General features: G+C 37.8%; 1 protein-coding gene across 1 annotated transcript in view; it reads right to left on the bottom strand.

The window, feature by feature from the left end:
• Nucleotides 1–14,928, bottom strand: part of YAP1 (Yes-associated protein 1) — a gene marked incomplete at its 5' end in the record, with an annotated part of 134,359 nt that overhangs the window by 15,976 nt on the left and 103,455 nt on the right. The window contains 2 exons of the mRNA XM_011926617.1: nt 5,229–5,276; nt 8,715–8,896. Coding sequence (XP_011782007.1) covers nt 5,229–5,276; nt 8,715–8,896 — 230 coding nt within the window. The remainder of the gene's footprint in view (nt 1–5,228; nt 5,277–8,714; nt 8,897–14,928) is intronic.

Below are 14,928 nucleotides of genomic sequence, written 5' to 3'. Positions count from 1 at the left end.
ATATATAATATATCCATTGGAAAACATTAAAAAAAAACCATGATTTATTTAATATTAGAAGAGAAAGATAATGTTAGAAAAAGTGTTAACAGGATTTTGAAAAGCTAACATGAAAGACAGTCTGAAGGGAAAAACGCCAAATATTTTACTTTTACTAAATTCAGGAAAAACAATGGTTGTTGGCAATTGTTTTCATAAAGGTCAGAACAATGGTATTATTCTGTTCTCATTAACTACAACTGTAAACATCTGAACCTCTTCACTACTGAGAGGTAATGGTGTAGTACAATATCCTCAACAGCAATACTGTGGGCTTTATCATTCATTAAACCAGTGACTGACCCTGGTGTCTATTCATTACCACCCATAAGGAAAGGCAATTACACATTATTCAATAGTTGCAAAATATTTATATTGTAATTTCTATACAGATTGAAGCAATTACTTGCCCAAATACAAAAGTAATCCCATATCACACTTTTGACCACCTAATTGGAATTACACTGGCTACTGAGTTAAGATGTCTTTATACAGCAGTATTGTTCTTATTTCTGAGTAGTTTCAAGAATTCTCTAATTTCCTTTTTTTGAGGCACTCTCACTCTGTCACCCAGGCTGGATGGAGTGTAGTGGCATGATCTCAGCTCACTGAACTTCCCAGACTCAGGCCATCCTCCCACCTCAGCCTCCTGAGTAGCTGGGACTATAGGTGCATGCCACCAAGCCCAGCTAATTTTTCTATTTTTAGTAGAGACAGAGTTTCACCATATTGGCCAGGCTGGTCTCGAACTTCTGATCTCAGGTGATTTGCCTGCCTCAGCCTCTCAAAGTGCTGGGATTACAGGCGTGAGCCACTGTGCCCTGCCTCAGGAATTCTCATAAGGGCACTTGGGAATTAATCTCACCCAAAGCCTTAAAAGAGAAATGAAGGGGGGGGGGATAGCATTAGGAGATATACCTAATGTAAACGACGAGTTAATGGGTGCAGCACACCAACATGGCACATGTATACATATGTAACAAACCTGCATGTTGTGCACATGTACCCTAGAACTTAAAGTATAATGGAAAAAAAAAGGTAAAAAGAAAAAAAAGAGAGAGAAATGAAGAATCTTTACTGGTAAGAAAGGGTATAAGCAAGGTTCTTACTACGGGGAAAAGCTTGTGAGCAGAGTAACAGCAACAAGGTAGCAGAGTGCACCTAGCTAATGGAAGAGTTACTGGCTTAACTGAAATCAGTGAGTGAGAAGGCTACTGACCACAGACCATGAGCCAGTTGCAGAGTTTAAACTTGATCTCATAGGTACTAGGGAACCCCAGATACTAAGAACCAAATTCTTTTTTTTTTTTTTTTAAAGATGGAGTTTTGCTCTTTTCACCCAGGCCAGAATGCAATGCCACGATTTGGACTCACTGCAACCTCTGCCTCCCGGGTTCAGGCGATTCTCCTGCCTCAGTCTCCTGAGCAGCTGGGATTATAGGCGCCTGTCACAACACCCAGCTAATTTTTGTATTTTTAGTAGAAACAGGGTTTCACCATGTTGACCAGGCTGGTCTCAAACTCCTGACTTCACGTGATCCATCCGCTTCGGCCTCCCAAAGTGCTGGGATTACAGGCGTGAGCCACCGCCCCCAGTCCAAGAACCATATTCTTAAGCACAAGAGAAGGTACAAGTGTTCGCACTCAAGGGGGACTATCTTTCCTCAAAGTGCTTCTCTCAAAAGACCTTGAAACAGAAGCTAGAGTGCATTCCTAAACCCACTCGCTCTAAAGGTCTCTCCAATTTACAAGTGAGCACTGATGTGTGACAGAGATACGACTAGAAAATAGCATTAACTGCTCAATCTCACAAAGCAAAGATGTTTACAGTTTCATAAAGTTTCTTCTGAGAACGGAAATTGCTTTTGAAACATAAAAATCGTAAGTAATCAAAATAAAATTAAAATGTTAAGCTCTTTGGCCGGGCGCGGTAGCTCATGCCTGTAATCCCAGCACTTTGGGAGGCTGAGGCGGGCAGATCACCTGAGATTGGGAGTTCAAGACCAGCCTGAACCAACATGGAGCAACCCCATCTCTATCAAAAATACAAAATTAGCTGGGCATGGTGGTGAATGCCTGTAATCCCAGCTACTTGGGAGGCGGAGGCAGGAGAATCACTGGAACCTGGGAGGCAGAGGTTGTGGTGAGCAAAGATCACCCACGCCATTACACTCCAACCTGGGCAACAAGGGCAAAACTCCATCTCAAAATAAAAATAAAAAGTTAAGCTCTGTAAGGATGAATTTTTCCAAAATTCTGCCAACACAGTGTAATAAATTAAGGTGATAATTTCCATATTTAACTAAGAAGATATATAAATGCCTTTAAAGTTTTTTCAAAATTTTACATTTCAGTATCACTTGGGCCATGGATCTTGGAATTTTTCATTAACCTCACCCATACTGACGTTAGCACCCTACAATAGCCACATGATTTGTTAATCCTGCTGGAAGTATTTAAAGACAGCTTTTGAAGTAATTCATAAGCATTTTGAAGTTTGGTGGCTTTCCACATCCCACAGCATATGAGGTATATGTGTCATTAGACAATGACACTGCTCTCACTATTCCTTGCTAACTCAGCTGCATTAATATCTATTAGAAAAGTATAACTTAAAAAACCAGTAACTTTGAACAACAGTGTCTGGTGTTCAGATATTGAATGATGTCTTTATACCCTCTGTTCTTTGGGACTGAAAAACTCTTTCTAGCTTTCTTGATTATTCTGAGAAACACTATATGACTCTTCTGGCCAGACATGGTGGGTCACGCCTGTAATCCCAGCACTTTGGGAGGCCGAAGCAGGCGGATCATGAGGTCAGGAGATGCCACCCTGGATAACATGGTGAAACCCCGTCTCTACTAAAAATACAAAATATTAGCTGGGCATGGTGGCAGGTGCCTGTAATCACAGCTACTCAGGAGGGTGAGGCAGGAGAATCACTTGAACCCGGGAGGCGGAGGTTGCAGTGAGCCAAGATTGCGCCACTGCACTCAAGCCTGGGCAACAGAGCAAGGCTCCGTCTCAAAAAAAAAAGAAGAAAAAAGAAAAAGATATGACTCTTCTTTGTGATCTATTTCCTGACAACTACCTTATGGTTATTTAGAAAATAATAGGATGAGAAAAATACACACATGCTTTCTTGATACAAATACCTCCAGATTTCTTGATCTGAGCTATTTCAAATATAACCCTATACTTGATTTTCATACATTTAACTGTTAATTTTCCACAATTATGTCAGGTAAATATTATATATTGACAACTAAAGCATATATAACAAACCATTATTTTAATCTCCAACATATGCAAAGATTTTCAAAAACCTCTTTCAAGTTTTTTGCTGTGGTCTGGGTAAATCTAAGTAATTACCTCTAATCTTCACATCTTAGAAACTTTACTACTAATAAGCCTCATCTTTTCTAAAGGTTTACTATTTTAAAAAATCTAAGAATTCCTGATAATTTTAATAACAGTAAGGATTTACTTTTCTATTCAAGTATGAAACAAAGATCAAGAAGAATTTGACTATTTACCAGATTCAGGGTATAAGACCCTGGGAAAAAAGGAAACAAGTTCAACATTTTTATGGCATGGAGGACTTTTTACCTGAATCCAAATCTCCTTTAATTTCTGCTCCTATATTAGTTTCTATTTCATTTATCATGAATAAAAGTCTTCTTTCAGAAACACTTCAGGCTGGGTGTGGTGGCTCATGCCTGTAATCCCAGCACTTTGGGAGGCTGAGGCAGGCGGATCATGAGGTCAGGAGATCGAGACCATCCTGCCTAACACGGTGAAACCCCGTCTCTACTAAAAAATACAAAAAAAATTAGCTGGGTGTGGTGGCGGGCGCCTGTAGTCCCAGCTACTCGGAAGGCTGAGGCAGGAGAATGGCATGAACCCAGAAGGTGGAGATTGCAGTGAACTGAGATCACGCCACTGCACTCCAGCCTGGGCGACAGAGCGAGACTGTCTCAAAAATGAAAAAAGACAAAACAAACAAACAAAAAAACAAACACTTCAGAGAAACGGCAAAGAAAAAATGGCTTCATGTTATAAAGACCCAATGCTATGCGGCACTTCCAGTCAAATGGGATATTAGTGCCCCCTCATCATAAGAATGTCTATGCTTGACTTTGGTGAAGATGGGTTATTATGAGTTATCCCTTGCTTGGTCTTTTGATGAATGGAGGCATTTATCAGACAGATAAAGAAGAATAGAGATTTTCCCTCTCACAAAATTAACTGGTCTCTATGAAGACTGTATCTGACTTTTATCATCATGGTGCTCCAATGGACAACTTAACAGTATCCAAAATGAGCAGAATTTTGCCATCTCCCACTTCTACAGCAGATTCTAAAACAGATTCTAAAACATCTCCCACTTCTACAGCAGATTCTGCCTAGTGCAGAATAAGCCACATAGAATGTGAGGCATTTTATGGTTGCTTTTGCCCCAAGAGAAGTGGAATGATCCTCTGGCTCCAAATTTCTTCGAATCTTGCAGATCCCAAACACCTAAAATCTTTTTGGTTTTAAGAATGAGATCCTTCCCACAAGTCAGACAAGTGCCTGTGTTAGAAGAAAAAATGGCCACAATCTTTCCTTCTAAGTAAGATGCCTTCACAACCAGGGCTCCCTGGGGTTCATCAGAGAATGCTGATAAAAGCCAACAAGAAAACCTGAAATACTATCCAGGCAGATCCTCTCCTGATAATTTTGATGTTTTTCCTTTAGAATGTCCACTAGAAAGAATTTTTCTCTTCCACATAGTATCATGACTAAAATTTCCTAAACTAGCCTACCCAAGTAAGTACTGCTTTTGTTACTGTTCAATTTATTAATTCCTTTAAATCATTACACATACTATTTAAGCTATTCAAATAAAAATTAGGCATACCTAGAAGCTGATAGGATGTACAACTGAGACACAATACATTTAAATATAGAATAAAAAAGACCTCCATGGAATCAAAATAAACAGAAACTCCCTAGGAGGAGCAGGGAGGGAGCAGACTGTGTAGACTTTCTTGGAAGGGCGATGTTAACCTCAGTATCAAAGATGGCTCAAAGTTATACTCTGGGCTAATGTCCAATAAGGATAGGACCCTGGAATGTAAGTTTATCTTTCCTAATTTAGTATCTTTTTTTTTTTTCCAGTGCTAAAACATCAGATAAGAGCCTACCTGACATTTTGGAGAATTTGCTGTGCTGGGATTGATATTCCGCATTGCCTAAGAGTAAAAAATAAGATGGATAAAAATTACTTTAAGCCACATGGTCTGGCTGTGTAGGCTGACTTACAAATTGTATCCAGACATATCACCATAGCACAGAATTCCCAAGCTACCCAAGAAGAAGCAGACTGAGGAAGACAGGAGCCAATGGAGTCACCACATAACAAAACTGGAACCTCAGAAGTTTTTAACAGCATTGAGGATAGGACAGCAAGACTTTAGGTGTCAGAACTAAAAAAAATTTGATATTGGTCACGTAGGTTCTTTGCTTCTGAGTATTAGATAAAGCAGATACAATATATTTGATGTTTCAGTGGTAAGATAAACTATCAATGGAAGAAGTTCACAGGAAGCCAAAAGACTTAAGATACACTGAATTCATTGTGATTACTTAAAAAAAAAATCCAAAAAATAGTCTATTAGTATGAGAATAGAGCAGGTCTGTCAACTTTAACATAAGAAAAGACGACACAGTAGGTAGTAAAGATGAAACAAAGAAGTTACCTTTAAAGGAAGTGAAGCTATTCTGTCCAGGACCCATCACCCAGAGTAAGATTGAGAATTAAGATTTAGGGAAATTCTTTGAAAGTAGAGTTTTACAAATAGCAGCATTTGCCCACCAAAAAACCCCAGGATGATCTATGGCATAAAACAGAATGGCGAATGGCCCCATTTCTAGACTTTACAAATTATCTTAAAAACAGTGTGATTTTAACATTAGTAATTAAATAACTTTTTTTTAGTTTTTTGATTTTGACAGTTTTTATTCATAGTGAAATTGAGACCTGTATTTACTCAGAACAACTACTACTCGGTAACAACAAAATGAAAAACAATGAAAATAGGTTACATAAAACATTTTTAAATTGCTTTATTTTTTTCTATTAGCCACATAATTATATTTTTGATGGTTCTACCGTGTTCTAACAATAGCAGGTGAAAAATCTTCTTCTTTATGGTAATTTGTTAGAAAGTCAGAGGTACAATAACGCTTCTTTTCTCCATCTTTTTTATGTCAGATAAACATTTCTTTCAGGATCACTTTATAGGGGCCAAAAGGAAAACTTCCCCTCTGCCCTCTAAAGTTTCGCTGAAAATGAACTAATAGACAAATTAATTGGAGAAAAGGGCATACAAATTTATTTAAGGTACCCAAGCATGGGGGAAATTGCAAGAGAATGATTACCCAATAACTGAGTCGGTTCCAGATACTACATAATACCCTTCTTCACAGGGGAAGGGAACATGAGGGAAATGAGGCCAGTTTGAAGGGCAGTAAATGATTTTTAGACAGAATGAATGGGCCTAGTGCTCAGACAATGGTTAGTAAATAATTCTCTTTGGAAACTGAATGGGATCTGAGAACAGACAATAGTCTGGGCAAAGTTCCTCTAGCTTTCTAGGTGTGATATTTAATTTTTAGTCTTTTCCTTTGTCATACAAGTTTCAGTCTTTTCTGGTTAATGAAATTTTGGGAAGGGGATCAACAGCAATTGTATTCCTTTTTGGGGGGTCTGGTTTCTAGGTAGATAAAGGAACTTCAAAGAACAACCTCATCCTGTGCTTTGGGAGAGAACTTGAGGCTGCTTCCTTAGTTTGTTTAGTCTGTCAAAGAACCGTATTTTGTAGCATCATTTTCTGAGCCCCAAAAAGTTCCTGACATCATATGTTGGCACGTACTGTCTTACTCCTTCTATCAGGGTTTACCTTTGATGTCAATCACACTAGAGTTGTATGGACAGATTACCAACAAAGCACAGTTTAAAGGTGAGCCTGTCTCAGAAGCTATGGCTTAATTTAACTCCTTAAATACCAGTTCCTCAAACCCCAAATCAGAGTTCAGGTAGTACTGAGTTCATATATTTTCACTGACACTCAAGAGATACTTTTAAAATATAGCCCTTAAAAAAAAACCCAGACCTTTAAGTGCCTACTTCCTGGTAACAGAAATGTAGAGGGTTGTTTTTTTTTTTTAGAGACAGGGTCTCACACCATGTTGCCCAGGCTGGTTTCGAACTCCTGGGCTCAAGCAAGCCTCCTGCCTCAGTCTCCCAAAGTGTTGGGATTAGAGGCATGGGCCATGAGACACCATGCCTGGCCAAGTATGATGATTTTTAAATGTCTACACTTAGTATGCTGTGATTTAGGTGGGGGAAAAAACAGCATAGATACATGTATTTTATGTATGTAAACAGAATATCTCTGGAAAAATGAACAAAAAACAAAAAACCTAAGAAACTCATAGTTATTTAGGCCCCATAGGAGAGAACCAGAAAAACAGGGAAAAGCTCTTATTTTGAGTGTACTTTCACCTTTTGTACATTTATCACTATTATACCATGTTTCTATTATCTATTCAAAAAAATTTTATATAGAAATTTAAAAAATATCTACACTGTTTAACAAAAGACCTTATCCCCAATATCTGAACTTAGATTTAACCACTCTGAAATAAGTACAAATTAATGTTGACATTAATTATATATATTAGGAACATAAAGACCAATAGTACCTTCTAGAAGAAAGCTGATGGAAATGGTGATTAAAGGGCTTCAAGCTCTCTACTGCTATGTCCTACTTTTCCCAACATAAAAAAACATCCATAAGCAGGTCATTTTAAAGCACATTGGCATCTTTTAAACTTGAAGGTAACTTTTTGTTTTTTGAGACAGAGTCTCGCTCTGTCACCCAGGCTCAAGCGCAACGGCACAATCTTGGCTTACTGAACCTCTGCCTCTGAGGCGCAAGTGATTCTTGTGCCTCAGCCTCCCAAGTAGCTGGGATTACAGGTGTGCGCCACCACGCTTGGCTAATTTTTGTATTTTTAGTAGAGACGGGGTTTCGCTAAGTTGTCCAGGCTGGTCTTGAACTCCTGGCCTCCAGTAATCTGCCCACTCTGGCCTCCTAAAGTGCTAGGATTACAGGCGTGAGCTACCGCACCTAGCCAAAGGTAATGTTTATTTTGTTTTAAATGAAAATTCTTAGATTCGGTAATACTGAAGTATATTTGTCATTCGAGAAATGTCATATTGGTGTATCCCACCACATAAGTTACTAATAAAGGATATTTTCTCCCAAGTGATGTTCTAGAATTTCCCCTTTAGTGAAATCCTCAGAAAAACAACAATCCACAATTCCATGTAGGTTAGAGAAATCATCCTTGCTTCCTTCACTTTTTGCTCAATTGCAATGACCATGACCAAAACAGCTCTTCATGATACAGGTTTCCAAGTTACATCCCTTGTAACTTGATCAAAGGCCATTCACAGTCACGAAACTAAGACAAGGACAGGGCTGGATAGAATGCTTCTGTGTCGCTCAGTTTTACAAAGACAACATTCTTCTGTAACTAATAAATGTTAAAATGCAATCTGCCCAACTTTAAGAAAACAAACCCCAAAAAGTGGAAGGCTGGTTTCTAACCTGTGGCCTCACCTGCCGAAGCAGTTCTTGTTGTTTCAGCCGCAGTCTCTCCTTCTCCATCTGTAGTTGCTGCAGTCGCATCTGTTGCTGCTGGTTGGAGTTGCTGCCACCCATGACGCCTCCCTGTGGGCTCTGGGGAGCCAGGGGTGGTGGCTGTTTCACTGGATCACTCTGACTGATTCTCTGGTTCATGGCTGAAATGAAAAGAAAAAAAAAATCTGTCCTAAAAAACTAGCGAAGGAAGAGAAAATGATAATTAAATTATTCAAAAGCAATTTGGGATATTCAATGTAGCTTTTTTGGGCAGGAAGACTGGAAATAACCTAAAAATCCATCAATATTACAATGACTACATTAATTATTTATGACTGTTGTCACAAGATACAAGGAAGTCATAAGAGAAAAGAAACAAGAGGTAGTTTTAACATGCAATGATGATAAGGAATAGTTTCTAAGGACTTATTAAATTAAAAGCAAGGTAAAGTGTTAAAAAAAAGGGGGGAGAGAGTGGGAGTGAATATATATTGCATATTCAGAGGATATAAAAATTGATGAAGAGCTAAGAAGCAACTAACATCTTTTGGTTCTAGAGATGGGAAAGTAGGTGACTAAAGGACAAAGTTGGAGAACCTTTTTTATAACTTCTGAAGTGTGAATGACGTAAATTCATTACTTCTTATGAAATATAAAAATGTAATTAAAAATTCATCCACAAAAACTAAGACAAAGCATTCCAAGCAGCAAAGCCCATGAAAATAATCAGCCCTTAATATATCCACATACACATCCCAATAAAGCAAGTAGCTTAAAATGATATGATGCTTGCTCATATCAAGTTGAGGTCACAAGCATTTGGATGACACAGATTTGTCTCATTTGACACCATGGTACTCACAGCACAAAGTCTAGATAGCAAAAAAAAAAAAAATTTTTGAAGCTGTAATACACTATTTGGTGGTCAGAAACGGACTGGGTTTTCATACTAGTGAATTTCTGTCACTGATACAACACTGATCAAACTGTGGATTAACCTCAGTGGGCAGAGGGAAGTTTTATGTGAAAATATTAGTAAAAATAATAAACCTTTTCAGATACATATTCAACTTAAGTTGAAATTTTGGGTCACTGTTTCTACTAAATGTTTAGTACACAATGACTAAAGAAAACCCCAGGTCCCAATGGCTTTGTAGTCATTCAAGGAAGAAATAACACCAATCTTACACAATCTCTTCCAGAGCATAACAAGGATGGAATATTTTCCAACACTTATAAGGCCAGCATAACCTTGATACCATACAAGGATATTAAAAGAAAGGAAAATTACAGGCCAATCTCTCATATAAACCTTGCTACAAAAATCCTAAATAACATACACTGACAGCTCTTATAACTTAATGGTCTCCCAGTCACACAGCAAACTCCTCGTGATTTTTAATGTGTCCCATTATAACAGACTGGCTGCTTGGTAAATGCCATTTCTTCTTGGAAACTACCTGAGCAAAAACCTCACAAGGCTGAATCCATCCTATACATTAAAAATTTTCTTCTCTCAAGGAATTGCCTGGGAACGTTTCCATATTGTCTACTGATGTTTCCTGCCTGATTCTAATTTTTTGTTTACAAATTTATATGCTCCCTCAGACTGAGTGCCAGAGTATGGGCCATATACTTGTCATCTATGTGTCCTCAATACCTGGCACAGCATCTGGCACGAAGTGTGTGCTGAAAAAATACTGAGCCATTTCTACATAAATTGAGTAGTTACTCACTGAGGCAGATACTATTTAAGACAATAGGGAAGTCCTACTATTAATTTCTCTTTAGATTACCACACTTTTTTTTTTTCTCCTTTTCTGTCTTACTATGTTGCCCAGACTGGTCTCAAACACCTGGCTTCAAACAATCCTACTGTCTGTCTCTCAAGTAGCTGAGACTGCAGGCAAGCACCATACCTGGCTCAGGACTGCCCAATTCTTCTATCAGGCTAGCATAGCACCGAGACAGAACCAAGGATATTACAGAGAGGAAAATTACAGACCAGTCTCTCTCAGAATAATGCCTTGGTTCAATCCAATCTTCTCAGCTACCTGTTAATATAAGATGACTGCATTATTAACTTATTTCCATTTTTTCTGCTCTTATTTTTTTTCCCTTCCAGCTTTTCTGTATTTCATTTTCTAACTTTTGAGTTGAACTTAATTCATTTCAATCTTTTTTTGGAAGACTTAAGTCAATAAATTTACCCTTAAGTCCTGCTTTACCTGCATCCTGCATGTTTTGAAATAGTATAATTCATGACTGTTCTATTCCAAAAACGTGTAATTTCTATGGTGACTTACATTTAAGTCATGAGCTATTTAGGAATATATTTTTATGTTTCCAAACATATATTTTACATTTTGAAGGTAATTTCCATAAACATAGAAAAGTAGAAAAATTAATACAGATAATGAATCCTTGTGTACTCATCACTTGCGTTCTTCCCAATTGTCAAAACCTGGCCCCAATCTTTTTTTACCTCTATCCTCAACTACTTTTCAGCGCCAATTATGTTCAAGTGAACAATATAGCATTTTACCCATAATTTCAACATGTATTTCTAAAAAGATGGGGTCTTCTTTAAAAAAAGAAAAATATAATTACAATACCATGATTACACTATCAAAATTTACCAATTCCTTAATATTATCAAAAGTCCATCCCATGCCTACACTTCCCTATTATCAAGGGAATTATTATTATTTTTACAATTGGCTTGTTCAAAACAGAATCCAAACAAGGTCCATGCACTGTATTTGACTCATAATCCAAGACTTTAATAACATGGTTCTGCAGTTTCTGGATCATCAGGAGGAAGAGCACTTAGCAACGTTTTAGAAATGCAAATTCATGGGCCCTCACCCAGGGCTAATGAATGAGAAACTATGGGACGAAGCCAGCAATCTGTGTTTTGACAAGCCCTCCCAGTGACTTTTGATTCGTGCCAGCACTCTGAGGACCACTGTCTTAATACACAGGTTCCCCCTTTGTTTTTTCCTTGTCATTTATTTGTCAAAGAAACTGTCATTTGCCTCATAGACTTTTCTACAGCCTGGACTTTGCTGATTGCATCCCCATATTACTATGTAGCATGCTTTTCCATTTCTTCATTTCTGTAAACAAGTTCGAATATAGAGGCCTGATCACAATTTTTGGCAAGAATATCTCACTGGTGGCACTAAATGAGGACAGAAGGCACAAGATGACTGTCTTCATGATAAGGATGGATCAGTGGTGCAGATGTGGCAAATCTATTATATCCACTTTAGATTATTTTCACCCAATGGTTTTTAGCAACCACTGATTTTTTAAAACCTAAACCTATTATTTCATTAGAGGTTACAAAATGATGGTATCATTCCTTCCCATGTATTATTTGAAGTTCCATAAATAAGAATTTTTCCATATTAAGCATTTCGTTACCCTGAAACATAATTTGTACAGGTAAGGTACAGAATAAATGTTTGATTCATTCCCTTTTTGTGTATATTTTCAGGATGATGAGTTGGTCCCAGAGTCCTCCCAAAGGTAGCCAACAAGGGTTTAAAAAAAAAAACCTTCCATATTAAGCATCTCGTTATCCTGAAACATAATTTGTACAGGTAAGGTACAGAATAAATGTTTGATTCATTCCCTTTTTGTGTGTATTTTCCGGATGATGGGTTGGTCCCAGAGCCCTCCCAAAGGTAGCCAATAAGGGTTTAAAAAAAAAAACCTTCCATATTAAGCATCTCGTTACTCTGAAACATAATTTGTACAGGTAAGGTACAGAATAAATGTTTGATTCATTCCCTTTTTGTGTGTATTTTCAGGATGATGAGTTGGTCCCAGAGTCCTCCCAAAGGTAGCCAATAAGGGTTTAAAAAAAAAACATCGTTTGGGCACGGTGGCTCATGCCTGCACTCCCAGCATTTTGGGAGGCCGAGACGGGCGGATCACGAGGTCAGGAGATCATGACCATCTTGGCTAATACGGTGAAACCCCGTTTCTACTTAAAAAAAAAGAAAGAAGGAGAAAGAAAAATTAGCCTGGCATGGTGGCGGGTGACCGTAGTACCAGCTACTCAGGTTGCTGAGGCAGGAGAATGGTGTGAACCTGTGAGGCAGAGGTTGCAGTGAGCCAAGACCATGCCACTGCACTCCAGCATGGGCGAAAAAGCGAGACTCTGTCTCAAAAAAAAAAAAAAAAAAAAAAAAAATTCTGATACTCTGCTACCTAGAGCAAAGGGAATACAATCATTATGAAATCACAGATTTTAAATGTTTATGATGGGTTTTAATCCAGCACAGTTATTCTGATCAATGCTCAAAGTGTGCCATATTTGACCAAGGTAAGCCCTTCAAGCTGGATCTTTTTGCTATGGCTACAGTGGGCTTGGTCTACTTCCTTGTTTGCTTTCAGGCATAAAAAGATGTTCCAAGGTCATCTAGTATATTCCCCGCCCCAAATTTTAGTCAGCCTTTTTTGAAGAAGCCCTGATTTCTTTGAGTGGGAAATGGTATTTAAGAGACATTAATCTGGGTACTAGGGAGTACCAATTATTATGTTGTCGCTTTTTTGTAACTATTTCTAGGTGGTACTCTCCTTCAGAAAATGCATATTTCCAATTCAGATTTAGGATGCATGGTTTTCACTTTGATTTCATAACAACTATTTTTTCTCATGCTAAAAAATTGGGTTCTAACAATATTAATATGTATTGTCCTCTATACATATGCAATCATCTAAAAACAACATACTATGATCATTAAATGATTCAAATTTCAGATTTCTTTGCAATTTTATCTCCTTAAGATATTCCATTAAATACATAAAGTAAAATCACTGTGCTTTAAAGTCACCTGAAATTATTCTTCCATAATTAGTCAACTACCTGAAATACAGGTGTACTTGTGACATTCTGCTTTTGAATTTCAGAGATGGCCTTTATTTCCCACCCACTTCCTCCTACCTCCAATAGGTAACAGGTAAACTGTATCAGTGTTTCCTTTACTCTTAAAAATGTAAGCAAACACATACACATCCCTTCTTCTTTGATATATGGTAGCATACTATGGATACTTCCTTCCACTTTGCTTTTGTCTTTCTAACAATACAACCTGAGATAACTCTAAAGCAGTATATAGAGATTTTCCCTCATTTTCCTAGTGACACAGCTGGTTAATATTCTATTCAACCAATTTCCTATTAGGTTTCCATTATTAGTAAAGAGTACTGTACAGAATATACTCACACATAATTCTGTATTTCTGCTACTATATCTTTGGGTAGATTTCTATATGGGAGATTGCTTAGGTGAATGTTAAAGCATAAGTAATTTTGCTAGATATCGCCAAATTTGCACCACTGCCCCACCCCAGGAGTTGTACTTTGATGTATCCTCACTAGTAATGTAAGAGAGTGCTTTGTTTGCCCCCAAAGCCTTGCCAATTTTGGGTTTCTGCCAATCTGAAAGATGAGTAGTATCTCAGCATGATTTTTATTTTTGCTATGTCTTATTATACAATCTATGCACGAAGGATAAGAAATCTGTGTCTGCGATGTAAGTAACAAATAATTTTCCTCAGTTTATCATCTTTTTTCTTGTTTTTCGTAAGAACTTGGTCTTAGCCCGGCGTGGTGGCTCACGCCTGTAATCTCAGCCCTCTGGGAGGCTGAGGCAGACAGACTACCAGAGGTCAGAAGTTCGAGATCAGCCTGGCAAAAATGGTGAAACCCCATCTCTACTAAAAACATAAAAATTAGCTGGGCATGGTGGCAGGCACCTATAATCCCAGCTACTCTGGAGGCTGAAGCTGGATGATCACTTGAATCAGGGAGGCAGAGGTTGCAGTGCGCTGAAATTGCGCCACTGCACTCCAACCAGGGCGAGAAGTGCAAGACTCTGTCAAAAAAAAAAAAAAAAAAAAAAGCTTAGTCAAATTTATCAATCTTTTTAAAAATTTGAATTATGTTTTCTCACTTTCAAACTAAAGAGAAATTCACCCATTTTAATTAAAAAACTATAGTTCTCATTTACTTGGCAACTCAATCTGATCCACTGCAATTTATTCTGGTGAATGGCGTGAATGGATCTGATTTTATCTTTTTTTTTTTTATTTTTTTATTTTTTATTTTTTATTATACTTTAAGTTCTAGGGTACATGTGCATAACGTGCAGGTTTGTTACATATGTATACTTGTGCCA

The sequence above is a fragment of the Colobus angolensis genome, unplaced genomic scaffold (genome assembly GCF_000951035.1).
Source record: "Colobus angolensis palliatus isolate OR3802 unplaced genomic scaffold, Cang.pa_1.0 Scaffold7, whole genome shotgun sequence".
In the NCBI taxonomy this organism is placed as follows: Eukaryota; Metazoa; Chordata; class Mammalia; order Primates; family Cercopithecidae; genus Colobus; species Colobus angolensis.
This window is presented reverse-complemented; position numbering and strand designations above follow the sequence as displayed.